Source organism: Pinus tabuliformis, chromosome 8, assembly GCF_031772625.1.
Source record: "Pinus tabuliformis cultivar Carrire ecotype Pingquan chromosome 8, CPIR1, whole genome shotgun sequence".
In the NCBI taxonomy this organism is placed as follows: Eukaryota; Viridiplantae; Streptophyta; class Pinopsida; order Pinales; family Pinaceae; genus Pinus; species Pinus tabuliformis.
In genome coordinates this window covers 1731852049-1731873016 of record NC_142294.1, presented here as the reverse complement: position 1 = coordinate 1731873016, position 20968 = coordinate 1731852049, and the positions used below count along the sequence as shown (strand labels likewise).

General features: G+C 35.5%; 1 protein-coding gene across 1 annotated transcript; it reads right to left on the bottom strand.

Annotated features, from left to right (window-relative positions):
• Positions 1–1737: 1737 nt before the first annotated feature.
• Positions 1738–7134, bottom strand: LOC149243007 (U-box domain-containing protein 45-like). The gene is made up of 3 exons (XM_089374398.1): positions 6667–7134; positions 4337–6409; positions 1738–3521 (listed from the first exon to the last, which is right to left on the bottom strand). The coding sequence occupies exons 2-3, from the start codon at positions 5080–5082 to the stop codon at positions 2657–2659; spliced, it is 1611 nt and encodes a 536-aa protein (XP_089230524.1). The 5' UTR covers positions 5083–6409; positions 6667–7134; the 3' UTR covers positions 1738–2656.
• Positions 7135–20968: the final 13834 nt, after the last annotated feature.

Genomic DNA, 20968 nt, shown 5'->3' with positions numbered 1-20968 from the left:
AAACGAGAATAGTTTTCGATTAAACGGAAAAAAATCTCATTAAAGAGATTTTACAGTTAACCAGAGATATGGCGATGGCAATTATTTAGCATCAGTGGCAATGCAAAATTCAGAGCCTTTGTTTATTCACTAGCAATCATTAAATCCTAATCATGCTTAAAGCCAGCGTTTGTGCTATTATGCCTCATTTGAATGCAGTTGACCGGTGTTCTCAGTCGTTTAATATTATAAATACCCTGCAGTCATCATACTTTCCCTTATCGACCGGTATCCTGAGTGATTTATCGTTTAAAGTACCATTCAATTATCATTTTATTCTTACTTCAGGCGACCAATCATTTATAAATTCAAAACATCATTCTGCTAATATAAAATTCCAAACCCTTTTTTTGGGCGGGGGAAAGGCATCAACAATGGCCTCTGTAGAAAGCTCAGAGCTGTATCAAACTAAGGTATTCAATAATATTGGCATGTGACTTACCTGAACCACTAATGATAGTTTCTCCAAATGGAAAGTAATTCTAAGAATATAAGCACCACTTCATAAGCAGTTAACACTGCTTTGATAAAAAAAATTAGAGGCAGCCAAGGTGTACCCAAGCCATGTTGAAAACGTGGTACCTAATAAGCATTAACTTTCTCAGAATTGAAGTTCCTGTGAGTTGAATTAGGATAAGCTTCTTTTAGATCTAAGTGCCAACGTTTTGATGTTTTGATGTCAACTTTTTTAACCATCAAGTATGATTTATCTTCGAATGAGGAAAACTTTATCGAGCCAAAGAAAAAATAAACATAGAGGAAAAACGAAAAAACATAAGTTTAACCCATCATTACGATTCTTTTAAGCTAATGACCTTGAAAAGATTAATTCTGCACAATTAATTTTTTAAGCTGATGATTCTATTCAATCGAAGAACATAGTCGTTCATTTTCAACTGTCTAATCTGGTTGAAGTACATAAACGGAAAACAGTTATTAGTGGCAGCATATCAGCGAAGTCAGGAATCAATTAGGTGCAGGAACTTGCCTGGAGAACAACTGTCGTACTACTGTAGAAGAAAGGTGTATAGAGAGTGATGATTCACTCTTTAATTCTATAATAGTTAGATTCTCTGTACCCTACAGCAAGAACCTCTCCAAGGAAAACCAGCCAAACCACAGTTGGAATGGGGAATTGATTATTAAGAGTAAGCACAACCTTCAATTGAAAAGGCCTTGCTGGATAACTTTAGTAAAGTGCAGAGCAATGTAATATTCTTACCTTTGAAATTTAAGAAATATTCTCTATACCCTTAAAATTGAAAGCTCATGGATCAAACCCAACTTCTGTACCCACGTTCTCACCATGGCCTGGGCGATCTACAGCAACCGCAAATGAATTGGCATGGGAAATCTACACTGACTTTACGAGTACATCAGAGTTTTAGAGAAATGTGGATTTACCCCATTCCACTTTTTCTGGGTTGCCAAAAACTCTGGTTATGCTATTCATTCAAGGTCGTTTCCATCTCTTCAGCTATTAGGACAAAAATGTCCATTGGATGCAATCAATGTTTTTTGCTAGTGACACATTCAGAGATTAATGCATGGGATGGAAAACCATTGATTACACAGTTTCTAGTTTATATTATTATTATTTGTATGGTGATAGACCCTCTTAGAAACTAAAATCTAAAGGATGTCCTGGATCTTCTAATCTGAGGCATTCAAGTTCCAAACTGAGCATAACATAAAATCTACTCATTCCAACAGCCATTTAAGTTTGATATCCATCTTTTACCTGCTCTCTTCTGCACTGAAATGATACATAGATACACTCAAATACACCACCCATAACATTTATTACTATTAACACTCCTGCATTGCTTCTCCATTGAGGTTACTGTTCTTTGGCTTGGCAATGCTCCTTCAACCACTGTGGCAACCGCATTAAAAACTGAAATAAGACCAAGCAACTTTAACTGCAACAGCAATGCATGAAACCATCCCCAACAATTGCTATTCATAATAATATCATTAAAGGTACCGCTTTTATGCAATCCAAAATGGCTGCAATGCACCGCAGGGCTCCTTAATTTCTGTCTTTAAGAGTTAATTATTCTGATTTGCAGCATTCCAATTCCATTACTTATTTGCTGCTGCTCCTCTACAGAGTTGTCATCATTTAATGACTTTCTCACCTTTAGCTTGGGACCACTGCAGGTAGTTCATGGATCCTTTATACACAACTCTATAATGTTGCCTTTAAACATGTACCACGAAAATCACATATCCCATAAACATTTGCAGATGTGTGTGTCATTTCCAAGGCCGAGGATGACAAAGCATATGCTAGTGATTTTATATCTGCTAGCATGTTTTAGATTTTTCAAATGGCTTAGGGGCCAACAACATTAAGGAAAACCACTGTGGACTGACAAACTCCACAAAACGGGGGTGAATGGTAGATTGATAGGAGGTCCATTTTGTACTTGCCCATTAGAAAACTTATCAAATTGATTGAATGGCAGATAAGCCACAATTAGCACTTCATCCCTTAACCTCCGCAGCAGCAACGAACTGAACACCAAGATAGATCTATACAATGACTTTTTGACTCAAGCCTTCAGAGGTAATCATCTCAATTAAGATCTTGGCTTGATAGACTACAATTTATCTAGAAAGGAAGACTTTTAGAGCTTGAGGTTGCTGTCAAGGATTTGAGATGGTCAGATGGAACAAAATCTTGTGGAAGATTTGCACGCTTGATGATCCGCTGCATATTATGCTGCAAACTCTGCTGGACCAAACGTTTTACAACTTTTCTCTCCTCACTTATGTTGCCTCCATTTTCACCATTGTTTACTGTTTCCATATCTGTATGCTGACTAATTATGGGTGCAGATATGGGTGAGGTTCTTCTTTTTTTATCTTCTCTTATGCACTCGAGGATTCTGGAGGCTCTCTTCTGAGCCAGAGTACTACCAAGAAGAGTAACTTCTAATAGAGTGGACACTATACCAGCTTCTACCATGGCTCGTCTATGTGACCAACTATTATGGGCCATGATCATAAGAATGTAGGCTGCTTTCTCTTGGCATTTTGGTGCATCAACCCAGTTAAGCACATCTATCAGTATTGGGAAAGCCTCATTAGCCTTTCCAACGGCTTCTCTCCCTGCCTCTGTTGCTGCTAAATTGCTCAACATCCCCAAAACCTTTTCTGATACATCCACATCTTCAATCATATCTAGCAAAAACTCAACCACACCTGTATCCACAATTAATTCAACATTTGTATGACAGATTGATAAGTTGTAGAGAGCCCTGAGTGCGTCCTTCCTTCCCTGTGTACTTCCGTGCTGCATGATATTAACCAAGAAGGGTATTGCGCCAGATGATCCTATTACAGGCTTATTCACATCCAGTGCTGACAAGCTTAGGAAATTTGCAACTACAGCTTCTCTAACAGACTCATTTGAGCCCTGCAAAAGCATTACCATCTTGTGAACTGCCCCAGCTTTTACTATTGCTGCTTTGTTTCTGCAAAATGCAAGTTCCGTTCACTCAGACCTTATGCCTATAATTTTTATTCAATTAAAACTCAGATAAAAACTGCAAGGCTAGAGCTTTACACATGCATTTTAATGGGTATCCATGAAAAACAGAAACAAACGGGTGTTTCTTCATGAACTTTACCACTGCAACAAAAACTTCAGTTTCTGAAAACACTACAACTTAACGAGCAAAGATGAATCAACCCATGGATTTCAAAGCTATCCTACATCAATAGATCTAATGATTTTAGAAGCTATGATAAACACACTACAAGATGGATATTTACAATGGGTGTGAAAAGTGGGATCTTCAACAAAAGATCTAAAATAAATGTAGAAATTGTTAAAAAAACTGAATGCCACACATATATAGAGGATCAAAGTGCTTCAAGATTGGACTGTGCAGTTAGGTCCACTTTATCTATAGCAGTACTAGAATGGGGAACCTATAAAGGAAGTGATTTTGATCAACCAGCATTGCATAAAGAAACCTAATGTTTTCAAAACCTTCTCTGATACAGTTGAAGAATGGACATTCAACCATGTATTTTCTATACGCTAACTTAGACAATGCAGGAATGGATCCCTGTTCAATGACTTCAGTATCACTCCTCAAACAGAATAGAAACTGATGGCAAGCTTGGAAATACACATACGCCAAGCAACAGGTGTGGATCTCCTAAGCCACAGAACTTGGGTGCCTAATTAGCATGGAGTTAAGTTTGAAGGCTAACCTTCGTCGGCCAAGAAAAAATAACACAAACACATACAAGCATACACAAGGCAGTTAGAGAAACTTACAGATCATTGCCAATGGCAAGATTCAGAAGTGCAAACAGGACAGAGATATGCATGGCTGCTTCAGAACAATCTAGCATTCCAACAAGGGGCGGAATGGCACCAAGCATTGCAAGAGTAGCTCGAGCGTCTGCATCATCTTTAGTAAGTCTTCTGATATCTTGGGCAGCCTTTTGCTGGACACTCTTATTACCGAACTGTAGCGACTGCGCTGTCGTTTGAAGCTCATTGAAGGCCTTAATCTTTTTCTCCACCTCTTGAATTTCGTTTCTTTCTTCTGTGATTGTTATTTCTTGTTTCATCCTTTCAGACCTACACCTCCATTGGTCCTTGGAGCCATTGCGCAAGCATTCCACAAGTTGCTTCCAATCTAGATCGTCACTAGCACTGGTATGACTGGTAGATTTGCAATCAGTAGCGGGCTTCTGTGTTAATGCAGCAGAAAAACCTTCTCCATCACTAGCATTTCTTTGGGTAGATGCATTTTCATGGTTTTCAAACCTCCCCTGCTTTGGTGATGTACACAGGTCCAGATTTTCTGCATCAAGTCTGGATTTGTGCTGTTGTTTTAGGGTTTCTTGGGAGGTGGTCACAGATGAAGACCTCCTGTGACGACGAGAAGAGGCCCCGCAGCGCATGCTATCAATCAGCCTTCTTCCAAAGGAAACCCTGCAAATGGCAAAGGATGATTTTGCCACAGTCCTGGTTCTCTCCACTATGATATTGCCATTCCCTGAGCTGTTCGGCATTGTTGCAGATGTTAGAGACTAACATAACATTCAATGTTTCAAACTTCGATAAAAGCCTTGGATTCTCCACATCTCAATTCCTCTAATCCTTCCCATTCATAGATGCTTTCAATAGATTAGGATCGACTGGATGGTTTAAAGCAACGAGTAGGTTCCTTTACTCGAATAGCAAGATGCAGCTTTCAAAGACAATGACATTAAAAAGGAGAATGGCAAGAACTTGATTAGATGAGGCACAGTTTTCAAAGCAAGTTTTAGTCACAGGCATACGTTTGTGAAATTAGAAACCCACTACACTGATAACCAGAAATCAAGAACTCTACAAGCATCTGAGCTTGATACAGTTCCTTCAATCTCAGATTTTTCTCGAACAAACTCCTTGATCATCCAATAGATTTTTCTCAAAGCATTTCATTGATTATCCAGTGATCGGATTCTTTGATGCCCAAGTTATCTGATATTATTTCCCTTCACTGATCTTTCGAATGTTGACGTAGAACCCAAATGGCAAAATGTTTGGAATTAATCAGTTTAAGAACAATAGTCCATCAGCTGATGTACTTTCAATCTAAGCAAAATTTCCACGATATTTATCACACCCATTGCTTTTCATGCTCTCTTATTGGCGCTCTTAGCCTTCCAATTGGGTACAATTAGATTATTTCAGGCAGAAGATCCCACCGTTTAAGTTTTGATATTCTCAATCTTAATCAATCCAAGCTTTCTGCTTGCATTGTCCAGCTCATTACAGGCAAGCCCAGTACACCAACATTACACAAACTTAGCAAAACCATCTAATCTTCTCATTGAATATTGCAGAACTTCAAGGATCCAGCACTGAGAATAGTTCTTGGTCTCAGCAAAACAAAAGCTGACTTGATCCTCGATCCATGATTATACATTTTTTAAGAAAAAGACTACTAGCTTAGTCCCAGATTGGGCACATTATGCTTGATTTTCAACCAGCAAAACGAAAGTTGCCTTGATACTCGATCCATGATTATACATTTTTAAGAAAAAGACTAGTAGCTTAGTCCCAGATTGAGCACATTAGGCTTGACTTCCAACTAGAACTATTCCCAGGAATCTAAGATGCTTTTCCTTAGTACCCAAAACAGTATATCAACGCTATAGACATACAAATACCATTCAACAAATATATCTGTGCCAAACATGCAGATACCATAACCCCATTAATGGTGGTTTAAATGTCTCCTCCAATTACATGGGGATACTCATCATATTCACATCAATCCAAGCATTTCATATAAATTTAGCCCCAGTCCCTGCTCGCCTTGCAGACTACAGAGGCTACCGATCGGTGATCCTGCAATATGCATACCATAAATATATATGTCAGCAGCTCACATCACAATAGTTTTCTAATAAAATTATACAACGTGATCTTGCAAGCTAACATCATAATGTGTTTCCATGCACAGTGATCAAAACTTGAATAAAGTGCCAGCACAGATCCTAATATAAAACAACCCCACAACTGCAAAACTCAAATAGTTGCAAATTGCATTGAAAGTTCATTCATGGCTGAATTGGGCATTACTATCACCTTATCGGCAAACATACCTATTGTATTGCAACAAATCAGATCTTCAAACACAAAATCCAAATAAAGATTTCCGATCTGGAAGTCCCGCTCAGGCATTCATTAGAGAATTGCTGAATTCAATGCATGATTGAAAGAAATTATAATGGTATCTTGGTTGTTGCGGTGACGGTGGGAAGGGACTCTTTGCCTGCTTTGAATATCGTATTCTGTGTGCTGTTTTTCTGTAACGCTGTACATACTGACTGTACTCTGCTTTAACTGCTGCGTTTTGGCGTGCCCGGAATACCTAATTAATTATTTAGGTCACATCGCAGATTTCAAACTCTATTTACCGTTTGTTTATTCTGAGAATCAGGAATTAGTTAAGCCATTTTAACTTCCGGGAATCCTCCTCAAATCCAAAACCCTACAACGAAGGGTCTTTGCAGCGTTAAGGTCTCTTAGGGTTTTAGGAATCTTGGTGAGGGGTCAATTTAAAAAGCCTTTTTGCCCTTAGGTTTTACAGCTAATTTTATCTATATATGCATTAACGGCTCTGGATTTACAAGTTTCACATGTTGCATGTTGGAATCTTTATGGTTAATCATTTTCCCTCAGTGTTGACATTTGCAACTGAACAGGTCACATGTTACATCTTGGAATAATTACCCACTCCTCATGACTGTTAGCTTTTGTTGTCCAGAAGGTGGAGAATTTTCTGACTGTTAGCTTTTGTTATCAAGAAGGTGGAGAATTTGTTAAACACATCTGTGGGCTTCAGCCGTCGCCTAACATGGCGACATTTTTATAATAATTAATTATTGAATTAGTTTTTAGCTTCCAGGGTTCAGTTATTTTATTGCAGAGCTGTTATGTCAAAACTTAACCATCGTATGCTCAAACACCTGTTGTGTAGCTGAACATTTATAGCAAATTTTATTGATTGGAATTTGATCTCACCATCTCTTAATCTTGAAAAGCAGAGTAAGTCACTTTGAACATCTAAACTAGGGGAAGTCATTTTGATGATCTAAATTGGAGTTGTATTTAGTATGATTTTTTGGACTTTTTTATGCTGGAATTTAGAGGTAAAATTTTGATTTGTGTTATTTAAACTGGTTTTTATATATGGATTCGATGAAATTTTGATTTGTGTTTTTTAAACTGGTTTTTATATATGGATTCGGTGAAATTTTGATTTGTGTTATTTAAACTAGTTTTTTGACTGTATATATGGATTAAGCATCTTGAAAAACCCTTACGGTACTTTGATTGTGCAGGGGTGATGGGGTGACCATCACGCTTATGATTTCAATAAATTCCTACCTGATTTTAAAGATATTAGACTAGAAAAAACCACCAGGAAAAATTTCAAAAAGTCATACTAAAGACTAATCAATCTAAATTTAATATATTGGTATTTTTTTAATACTTATAAATTTATATATTATTAGACGGGATGATAGAGGACGAAGCTAGGGTTTAGAGCAGGGAGCAACAGGAGGAGCGAGTTGATAACAATGGAGGGGCAACGTTGTATCGAATAGAAGCAAGGAAACAGGTTTGAACGGATTCAAGAAACCCTTGGACGCCGAAAAAAAAAAAAAAAAAAAAAACAAAACAAAATAAAACTGATGAACAGGAAGAAACTCACGGGGCGGTCAGAAGGGCAGAGGACAGCAGTCAAAAAAATGTGTACAAATCGGCAGCAGGTCCCTGTAAGCCCAACACTGCCATCAAACCCCGGGTGGTTCTGAATGATCATGCACTACAGGAGCACAGAGATCACATGGCGACTTATGCTATTATATGGGTATATGGCCCACAGAGCAGAATTTGTACATATGGATAAGAAACAACTAGAAACCAAAGGGAGATATAACTCTGCATCTAGGGTCCAAGGGTTTCTTCACAGTGGTTTTCAACAGCCTAGAGGACAAAGATAGAGTTTTCGAAGGAGGACCCTATTTCTATGTTGTTGCAGGACTATATATGCGACCCTGGGTAATGAACTTTTTCCCGGAGCAAGAGACGTCTACATCACTCCCGGTATGGATAAGACTTTACTCCCTACCTCTAGATTATTAGCTCCCTGAATCCTTGAAAGCTATAGGAAATAAATTAGGAAATTTTCTAAAAATCTCAGAGGCAACTCCGCGAGGAAAATATACATCCTTTGCACAAATATGTGTGGAAATGGATCTATCAGGAGCACTCCTGGATGAAGTTGTCATAGAAGTTTATGATGAGGAATGGGTACAGGCAGTGGACTATGAACATGTCCCTTTTAGATGTCGGAAATGTCATGAACATGGACACCTTTTTAGAGACTGCCCACAAAACAAGAGGGAGGATAATCCGAGGACCAACACAGGTAAAGATCCTGAAGGATTCACCAAGATGGGAGGCAAAGGGAAAGGAGGAGGAAGAAAGTACCAGAAAAAACAGAGTGAAAACAAACTAGCAAGTCGCAACAGTTTTGAAATTTTAGAAGAAGAAGGGGGAACATTGAAAAGGTCGTTACTCTGGACAATCATCCCATAGAGAAGGAAAAGGAGGACAGCATGGAAATAATACAGGAAAACAATGAACAACAGGAAACCATACCAAACAGCATGGAACTAAGCAGGGACCAAGAGATGACCCCTAGTGAAGTTGGGACAGAGGACCAAGAACTACATGAGATTCTTGAGAGGGAGAATCTTGATCTAGAGAAATTCTTAAACCAGGGAACCAACAAAGGGATAGATTCCCTACCACAAGAGGAGTTTGATAGAGTACAATAGCTTTTCCTCTAGAGATCTCAGACAAAAGCCTCAGGAATCAAAAGAAGCCATGAAAGCCAGGACCATGGAGGGGTCAAATCAATGGAGGAAATATCAGGACACTCGGCCAAAAACCTAGGCAGAAAAAGAGGAAGAAAGAGACAAAATGAGCTGCTAATAGAGTGTGGAAAGCTCATGATCAACTCAGGTAAGATGAAAGATCTCACCAGTTACTCATTCAAAAACCCATCATTATGAAGCTCACAACCTGGAATATCAGGGGTCTAGGAAGTAAAAGGAAATAGAGGAATCTCAGCAACAGATTAAAAGAAGAAAACCTAGATATGGTGTTCATACAGGAAACAAAATGTTCAATAGATAAAGTCCGGAAGATACATAACAAATGGCTCAGTAAATATGAGTACCTAGAAGTCAAAGCCAATAACACAATGGAGGAGGATTCTTACTCTTTCAATGGTTATCCAACCTTTGGGTGACAAGGAAATCTATATGGTTACAAATGTCTATGGCCCTCAAAATTATGAAGATAAACTCAAGCTTCTCACCTCACTTGAGGAGCTAAGGGAGAGACACCGAGCAATACCCTGGATTCTAGGTGGAGATTTCAACATGATCAAATCTCTTACGGAAAAGAATGGAGGAACTAGAGTAATGGGAAAAGACTCTATTGCCTTCCAGAACTTCCTCATCAACTTGAGGCTAGTGGACTTAGAAACAGCAAATGGAACCTTCACATGGAACAATAAGAGGGGAGGAGCTTCCCAAGTTGCCTCAAAACTAGATAGATTCCTCATCTCGGAGAACCTCTTCCTCTCTAGGCCTAACTTGAGTGCTTTTATCCTTCCTTTTGGAGGGTCGGACCACTGGCCGATTCAGCTAGAAGCTTCTTTTATTGGCACTCCAAGGAACAGACCTTTCAGGTTCGAAAATGTTTGGCTCACTCACCCTAACTTCATCTCCAACATTGATAAGTGGTGGAAGGAAGATTTACCTGTTCAAGGCACGAAAATGTTCATTCTGCAACAGAGACTCAAGCACATTAAGGTCAAACTCAAAGATTGGAACAAAAGTGAGTTTGGCAATATTTTTAAAGCCAAAAGAGAAGTGGAACAAAAGCTTCAGAAAATCAACCAAATTCTTATCAAGGAAGGCTTCACTGAGGATAGGAAATTGCAAGCTGACTCTCTCCAACAGGAATGGGACACCAGATGTCAGCAGGAAGAAATCTTCTGGAAGCAGAAATCAAGAGTGCAATGGCTTAAAGAAGGAGAAAGAAATACAAGGTTTTTTCACAAATCAACCATGGAACATCGGGCTCATAATCGAATCACAAAGCTCATAGATCCGCTGGGGAGAGAGCTAAGCACACACAAAGATATGGAATCCGTACTAGTACAACATTTTCAAAATATAACCGAGGAGCCTATCTTAGACAAATCACTAGCTATTAAAAAATTTACGCAGCATATTCCAAAACTGGTGACCAGGGAAGATAATTATAATCTCAACAGACCAGTGATAGAAGAAGAGGTAAAAGAAGTAATAAATGAGATGCACAATGGGAAAGCTCCTGGACCGGATGGTTTCAACGTTGACTTCTTCAAGGCAAGCTGGGAAATAGTCAAACAGGACATTCTGGAGGTGGTGGAGGACTCAAGAATTTCAAAAACAATCCTAAAAGCGCTAAATACCTCCTTCATAGCCCTCATTCTTAAATAGGATAAAGCAATGACTCCAGATCGTTTCAGACCCATAGCCCTCTGTAATGTAATATACAAAATCATCTCCAAAGTTATTGCAAATAGACTCAAGCCCCTTCTACCAACTCTCGTATTGGAGGAGCAAACTGGATATGTGAAAGGAAGGAAAATACTCAATAACATCATTCAAGCTCATGAAATAGTGCACTCTTTCAATAATAATAAGCAAGCAGGGATGATCATTCAATTGGACCTAACAAAAGCTTATGACAAACTAAGTTGGTTATACATGAAAGAAGTTCTAATAGCATATGGCTTTGACCAGAACTGGATAAGATGGGTTATGGTTTTGGTAACATCTGCTAGCTTTTCTATCCTTCTCAATGGCTCTCCTTCCAAATCCTTTCGGCCCTCGAAAGGTCTTAGGCAAGGAGATCCGCTTTCTCCCTTTCTCTTTATTCTTATGATGGAAGGATTAGGCAAAGCGATCACTTCTGCAAAAAGGGAAGGCACAATCCAGGGTCTCAAGCTCACCCAGGAAGGAGACTCACTGACTCATCAACAATTTGTAGATGACACCATGTTACAGAGCATACCAACGGTCAAAGAAGCCAAAGCTTACAAACAAATTCTGCAAGATTTTTCTTTGGCAGCTGGTACAGAGGTAAGTCTCTCAAAATCTAAAGTTTTTTTTTCAATACAAATATTGCCATTCAAAGAAACCTCTCTAGAATTCTTGGCTTTCAGAGAGACCATCTCCCCTCCAAATATCTGGGAATACCTCTCATTGACAAACCTCAGAGCAAGGAAGTTTGGGAGCCTTTGACCAATAAACTGAAGGACAAAATCTGCAAATGGACAAGTAGATCTTTAAATCTAGCTGGCAGGCTCGTTCTCACAAAGGCGGTCCTGCAATCTATTCCAATATATATGTTTTCGGCTCTTCCTGTCCCTAGAGGAGTAGCCCAACAAATCAGGACATGCAAAGAGATTTTCTTTGGGAAAAAGGTGAGCAAAAAAAGAAATGGGCTCTGGTAGCTTGGGACAAACTTTGCATGCCCAAACCTCATGGGGGTCTAGGTCTCCATGACCTGGAAACTCTCAAAAAAGTTTTGGGGGCCAAGCTTTGGTGGAGATGGCTGAAGGAATCAAGCAACCCATGGGCCAAGCTCTGGAAATAGAAATATGCAAAGGACTGGCATGAATGGGACTTGATCAGAATGACAGGACATATCTGGGGCTCCCATATTTGGAATAATGCTGAGGAGAATAGATCTTTAGTTCGGAAACATAGCTTCTGGGAGATTGGAAATGGGAACCTTGCCTGGTTTTGGGAGGATAACTAGCAGCAGGAACCCAACTTAAGTCGAGAAGGACTGGATATTCTCAAAGAGGAAATTGTCAACAAAGGACTAAAAAAGGTCAGTGACTTTTGGGATAAGACAAGGAACAGTGACAAATGGAGAACATGGAAAGTACCAGTTTATAGTGAAGAGTCTCCTCTAAAGACCCAGGCAGAAGCTCTTGCTACAATCGTGGAAAAGAGGAAAATTTTGATCTCGATGTTCACAGATCAACTTAGATGGGGAAGAAGCAGTGAGGGCAACTTCAACCTCAAAGAAGCCAAAGAAATTGTCACTGGTTACAATTTTTCAAACCCGGATAAAATTTGGAAGGACCTATGGAAGCACCCTCACTGGATGAAAATCAAGCTCTTTATGTGGATGGTTCATCACAAAAATATTCTAACTTGGGAAAATCTTAGAAAGAAAGGTTTTGCAGGACCATCCAGATGCCAATTATGTGGTATCCAGGAAGAAACGAGGGATCACCTTCTCAGCCTCTGTACCTTCACCTCAACCTTATGGAACTGGGTTGCCTCTATCTTCAGACAAACTGATAGAGATGAAAACGATATCTCCAAAACCTTAAAGAATTGGAGGAAAAAACTTTCTGAGAATGAGACTGTCAACACAGCCTGGACATTGATTCCAGGCTTTCTAATCTGGAATGTCTGGAAAGAACGCAATAACAAAATTTTCAAGGATAAATCTAGCCCACCCCAAAACATAATAACTCAGCTCCTAAGGCAACTCAAAGAAACTATTAATACCATTCAGAAGCAACCTCCTGAGAATCCTCCATCTCAACAAGAGGCTCGCATTCTTCTTCTTTTGGGCCTTCAGAAGCTGGTCCCCCAGGGCACAATCCGGATTGCAACACACGCTACAATGAGGCAGGACTACTGGCAACCCCCCCCTGGATACTTGAAATTCAATACAGACGGAGCCTCAAAAGGAAACCCGGGGGATGCGGGGTATGGAGGTGCTATACGAGATGACAAGGGGAATATAATAGTCATCTTCCACAGTCATTTAGGGAATGCTACCAACAACATGGCGGAACTAATGGCCATAGAGCAGTGCTTAGAGATTCTGAGAGATCTCAACATGACGAACTCCATAATAGAAGCTGATTCTAAATTAACAATCAATTCTATAAAAAAAATAGCAAATGGCTCTGCTCCAGAGAAAATCTCGAACCACTGGAGACTTTTGCAGGTATATTGTCGTATTCAATCGCATCTAAGAATCCTAAGAACTCTAAGTTTTGTACATGTGCGCAGAAATGCCAACAGATTAGCGGACCGGCTGGCAAATGAAGGGGTGCTCTGTAAGAATGATCACAGTATTTACAAGTGGGAACTTACACCTGCAGGGAATTTGCGAGAGGAATGCCACAGTCTGGCATGCGTAGACAATGAGCATTATCACAGTATGAGGGAGAAGCAGCAATTGGGAAATGAAGTGGATGGCAGACAAGGGTTCATCTAGCTTAAGTTCTCAGCATCGGTACGACGGAAGCTTTCTATTGGACGGCAGGATGCAGAGCAAGAGTGGTTTCTGTTCTCAAAGGAATCAGAGGTCAAGCGGTTTCGTGGTTTATTGGGTGCCTCCAAGACCCCAAGCATTTTACATGGTTTGTCTTCGATGCCATTCATCAATCACCAAGTGGCAGTGGGCGGAGAGAGAAAACCGCCTATATCGGGCGAGTTATCCTCAAGCTTCTTCTCTGCCTGATATTCTCCTCATCCGTCGGATTCGGTGGGTGAAGATCTACGACATTAGTTCATTGAGCTAGTTGGAGGAGTTATCCTTCGTGCTTTTCGTGTTCATCATGGTGGCTCTTGGGTTTCGGATGTCAAAGTTGCATTAGATTTATCCCCATGAACGGACCCGATAGAACCCTTGATTTGGGTTTATTTTCCTTTCATGTCCGTGGGTTTGGTCAATTTGTAGGTTTTTTGCGGAACTGAAGCCTGATTTTTGAGGTTTGGCAGTCTCCAGCTGCTCTCGTTGACTTTGGCTGGGACTTGTAACATAGTTTTGTAATTTTTTAAGCCATTGAATGAGAAAGAAACACTCTTGCTTTAGCAAAAAAAAAAAATTATATATTATTTAATTTAATTTTTAAATTTATAATTTATATAATATTTTTCATATTTAATTAAGGAGTTGTCTATAATGCGACTTTTTGAAGATTCCGGTGACGGAATCCGGCGGAAGAATTGAGGTCAAATCTTGATTTATTGCAGTTAAAATGGTTTTTTAACTGCATATTTGGATTCAGCACCCTGAAAAACCCCTGGGACGCTTTCATTGTGCAGAAACTAGCTATCAAACTTGCGATTCCAATAATTTCTGCCGGATTTCGACCGGAAAAATCCGCCGGAAAAGCTTTCAAAAAATCACGTTATAGACAACTGGTTTAATTAATTTTTGAATTATTAATTTAACAAATAAATTAAATATGTATTCATTTTCTATTTCATTTATATATCAAAGAGTACATGTTAATAACAATTAGATAACTTTTTGATCATCATTAACTAAGTAGTGTCCAAATCTTGCACGAACTATATATCATTGAGTACCCTCTGGAATGTATTCAAAAATGAAGACTCCAATGATTCCTCCACTTTTGGGTACACAAATCATGATCATTTAAAATAATTTTCATTAATTTAAATGTATTATAATTATAATTATTATATTTATTAAAACACAGTCTTAAAATAATAATAATAATAATATTATTATTATAAATCATTTTTACTCATCAAATTCATACTATAATTACATCTCTTCAAGATTTTTATATTAAATTTTAAAATTAGCAATGATAATTTTTTTCCAAATTAGTGATAGTTATTTGATAATGATATTTTTAATTACATCTCTTCAAGATTTTTATATTAAATTTTAAAATTAGCAATGATAATTTTTTTCCAAATTAGTGATAGTTATTTGATACTGATATTTTTTTAATAAAAAATTATGGTATTTTGTAGCAGGGTAAAGATTGTCTATATTATAATTGGATTTTTATATTTTTTAGTAATAGATGTAATTTAATTAAGTTTTGTTGTAAAAAAATAGAGAAAGTGTAACATATAAAACTTGGGATATAAGATTATAGTGATTATCTGTATTAAGCTATATTATTAAATTTGAAGGTAAATAAAATTAGAAATGTTTTCCGTTACATGAAATAGTAACATTTTACAAGACATTTTTGTAATATCCATTTATTGAATTAGTTAGTAGTTGGATCTTCGTACCCTTGAAGTATAGTCAGCTACCATTGAAATTTTATACCTATTAGTTGCAGGTGTGATTAGGTTTTTTTTTTTTTTTTTAAGAAATTAGAAAACATAAGCTTTGAGTCTAAATATTTATTTGTCCCTATTGCCCAGATGTTGGTGAATTAAAGGAATTAAAAAAGTGGACAAGTAATTACCTATCTTAAGCTATTACCCAAATGTGAGTGAATTGAAGGAATTAAAAAAATTGGAAAAATTCAACTATTTTATCTTTAACAATTCGAAACAGTTTATTTTTTTTCACCAAATAAGTAAAAATTCAACTTAATATTTTGAAATTTTGATTATTTTGTTTTTTAAATAAAATAACCGAATTTAAAATTTTATAATAAAATTTGTATTAATAAAATAATTATTAATAATTTAATAATATTAACTTATTATTATTATTATTAATAAATAATAATAATTTATCTATTTTTTGTTTTTATATTTTATTAAATTTAATATCCAGATATATTTTTTAATTACTAATAATAACCATAATTATTATTAATATCTTTTTACCATTTATGGAATTAATTACAGGTCATGCTAGTGCCCCTATTAGGTGTGGTTTGTTCAAAAAAGTGGAGAACTTACCAAAAAAAATGTCATTGTTAAGAATAAGTTTAAAGCACTTTTATGATAGTGGATCAGTAAGACATTTTTATAATCATGGATTATAAATTGTTAATTATATTTTGTATTTATCAATAATGGACGAATATTGGGTGATTACATGAAATTATTATCAAGTTTTTGTAATTGTGATTGAAATAAAAATTTAATAATATATATTAATTTTATTATTATATTTATGAATATCTATGAGAAAAAATATATTTTATATTAATGTTGAGTTTACTATTTGTTATTGAGAAGTTATGAGTTCAATTTTCTTAACATTGTCAAGCTTAATGGTTGAACTAACAGAAAGTGATCTTCCTAATACAAATATTCTATGAACTTAGTAATCAGCAATCTTTAGAGACTATGAATTACTTAGAAAAATTATATATTTTATATCAAAAATTGTATAAGTAAATGATTTTCAAATTTAATAAAAATATAAATCATGTTTGTTGATTATTTTATGTTTAAAATTATAATAAAATAAATAAAATAATATATATATATATAATTATAATATTTTCAAAATAGAAAGCTAAACAACAATTAATATCAAGATAGAAAGTTCCATAGAGAAGAGAAGAGAAGTAATTATTAATAGAAGAGCTATTTACTTTTCCATTATCAATGAATGTTATTATTAATAGAAAATATAAATATAAAATAATAAATATTTTGATTATAATTAAAATAATATTTATAAAATTATTAATTAAAAATAAATATTTAAATTATTTAATTTTATATGTTTATGAATAAATGTAAAGTATATTAAAAGATTGGAGTAGGTTTTAAAATTGCTTCTATTTGGTTAAGAGTTTATATTTTTTTGACCTATGGAAGCAGGTCGACACAAAGAGATTTGGGAAGAGTGTAAGTCTACCCCTTAGAAACCACCAATGGGTAATTTCAAGTAACATGATTTCCTTGAATAACAGTGATGACTCGACATGTATTCTTTGATAGCCACTAGTGATGATTGTGTTAGAATTAACAACTTATATTAGTGTTTGGGTTTGTTGGAGATAGTTGAGATATCCTCTCAACATCTATCTCCAAGTTTGAATAAGTTGGATCTCATAACACCTATATATATGTATTGTATCCGAGTTTATATATGCAATATTAAACTTGTGATTGTTTTGTGTGTGAAATATGACCACTCTCCAATTTTCTAAATTAGTATCTAGGAAAATTAGAAATATGTAAGAATTGTTCTGCTATAGGATGTAAGTAATAGATTGATTGTTTTAAAAGTGAATTGCTTTTACTTTGAGAGGTTTTCCGTGAAATTAGTGTGTTTTTCTATGTAATAAATCTTCCACAATTTAACAATTGAATATGGAGATTCAGATGATAAAATTGAAGCATGCATTGAAATTTGTTTTTGGAATAATGGAGTCTAGCCACTAGATTGCTCACTAAGTAGATGGAAAGTCGAAGGCCATGGAGAAATCGCCAATAAGAAAATGAGGGCTAGCTTGTAGACTAGTTAGATTGCGTAAATTTGTGAGGGCAAAGCATGCAAGCGAGAAGCATTGATAAGAATAGTTTGGTTGATGTTTTACAGATTTGACTAACACCAAGATGACATGCACTTTGCTCATAATTGCTCCATCATAGGTCCCTCTATTTTTACCTATATTTTTCAATACTCATTGGGGGAATCTTACAAACCTTGGTTGGTGATGCACGATATTCAAGGTGGGATGAGAACTTTCTAATGTTGCATAGGTAGTGGATTTATCCTTATGTGGATTAGACTACATTAAAAGAACATTTTGTTTTTGAATTATTGTGAGTATGTTGAATTTATGTGATTTGGAAAATAAATAATGTTGAGAATCAATCATAGAACAAACATAACTAAAGCTAGTGGTTCTTGACGTAAAAGAGCAAGTCACTGGTTTGATTATGTCTACAATTTGTTATAGTTTGTAGTTCTTAGAACCATTGGTAACCCAAGAATAATGACTACTAGTTATAGTTTGTGATTCTTGTGTGTTAGTGATCTAGTGTAAAACATGTTACTTTGTAAGATTGATTGTTGAATAGCTTCAGTTTATAAACTGTTTTCCTAAATAATTAGAGAATTCAATGTTATGTACTTCGATAGATGGAAGTATGTCAATAGAACTATTTAGTGCCTAGACTAATTCCCTAACAAAGCGACAGATATGACTGTTAGGTCCCTATAATACTACAAATATGTCATTGATGGTCAAAAGTGTATCTTCAATGGATCAAATGTTCGCTTGAAGTTGATGGTGGAGAAATAGCGTCGTGTATAAGATTTTAAAGTGGATAGTAGCGACGATGAAGACCGAACCAAACATAGATAAAAAAATAATTTTCAATATTATTCTTTGTGATGTAAGTATTAAGGGAGAGTGTTAAAATTAATATTTAAATCGGTACATTTGGTTTGCGTTTGTTAGAAATTGTTAAGATATTCTTTCAAAATTTATCTCAAAGCCTTAAATAAGTTAGATCTCACAAAACCTATATCTATATATTGCATTTGAGTTTGTATATACCATAATAATAGAAATGTGATTGTTTTGTGAATATAATATGATTATTCTTCAATTTTCTAAATATTACCATCATTATTAATTTAATAACTAAATTATGAAAAAATTTCCATTTTGTAAAAAAATATAAAATATATTAAAAAATAATTAATGAAAAGAATAGAAATATTTAAAAGTGTAGAATTTAAGAACTAAACCGTGAAAAAATTCCATTGTGTAAAAAGAAATATAAAATATATTTAAAAATTTAATTAATCAAAAGAATAAAATAATTAAAAAATATCAGTCGAAAAGGTCTAGTTCGACATATAAAAGTGGTACATTGACACCTGTTTTCAAAGGCATAAATAAGTAATTGAAATTAGTCCAAGTTTTTGAAAATTTTAAGCCAAGGTATCTCTGTTGCAAATAATTTTTTTAATTAAAAGTGTTATATTTAATAATTTAAGTGGTACATTGACACCTGTTTTCAAAGGGATAAATAAGTCATTGAAATTAGTCAAGGTTTTGAAAATTTTAACCCAAGGTATCTCTGTTGCAAATAATTTTTTTAATTAAAAGTGTTTATATTTAATAGTTTGTTCTTTAAATTTTATATTTAAACTCATTTAAATCTAGGTGGAGATTTTAAAAATGCCTGACATTATAATTTAATATTTCTATTTAGCAACTCATTTTTCAAAAGTCACATTTACTTCTCTCGAAGTCTAAGTAGACATTTAACAATAATAAACTAATGATTCTTGAGTTGATTTTTAAATTCCTTAAAAATTGAACCATGAGCTTGACAACTTTGCTTTGAAAAATGAAATGAAAATACCGTATTTAAATGTTAAAAGAAATATTTGGTAAAAGTGATTCTTGCTTTTTTTAAGTAAATTATTATTTTTATGGAATTGAAGTGGATTTAGCTTTAAAAAATGTCAAAATCTTGGGATCATTCACTAAGAGGGTGAACACTATGTGATCAATTTGCATAGAATAATATTATAATTATTCCCTTCCAAATGAACGGAAACGTGGTGAGATCCCCCCAACTATGAGGATTATTTTCTTTTAGAGAAAGAAAGGTAGTATATTAATTTGAAATGGAGATTAATTGTCATATTAAAATACTTTAAGACCTGCATGGTAGGAATTTTAATAATGGTTTATACTTAAGAGTTTTGGTTATTTATTAAATAATTGGGTAGAAGTATATATTTGTTTATATTATTTATTTTGGTTAAATAAGTAAATAGTTGAGTTTTTAGTTCCCATGGGTTTAATGATTTTTATCAAAATAATCATTCTCAAATTAATTATCACTTCTCCGGATTTCTAAGGTTGAGGAAGAGTCTAGCTGAGGTAACCACAGACTAATCTTTTAACTTGGTAGCTAGCCCTACCAAGCCGGAGAGGGCTCTCTCCAAAGGATCACAGCCAGGAGGGCTGGATAAATTAGGGTTTTAGGCTAGATATAATAACTCAGGTTGTTTTGATTTGATTTGGTTGGGGTAGTCATTGGATGAGTGAATTAGGTCAGAGAGTGAACTAGGTCAGGGTAAAAGAGAAACAGAATTGCAAACATCTGACAGGGCAAAGGTAGGTAAGTTACTTTAACACTTTGTAGTATAGTGATGAAATGGTTTAGACTAGTAAGGTGCTAAAAAGAGCATGAAAACCATGAATTCTTTTTAAACTGAAGAAATGAAACAATTTATGATGATTTCCCAAACAGAGCATAGAAGATGAATTCTGCTTATCACACCTTAAAAATCAAACATATTTAGAGTGAAATGACTCATGAAGGATACAAAAGATTCATACATATGTGACTGAAGAGAAAACAACGTCAAAATACCATGCCACCGGAATCCCACCAAAATAGTTGCAACTCATCCAATATATTCCATGCCAAAGTCTGAAACATTAGTACAACATCCAATCGAGTCCAACTTGTAGAATGACTAAAAGATTACATTATATAGGCCTCAAACCAACTCATCCTAGCCTTAGGGGTCGAATCCATGAGAGGAGGAGCAGTTACAACAAAAACTAAACTG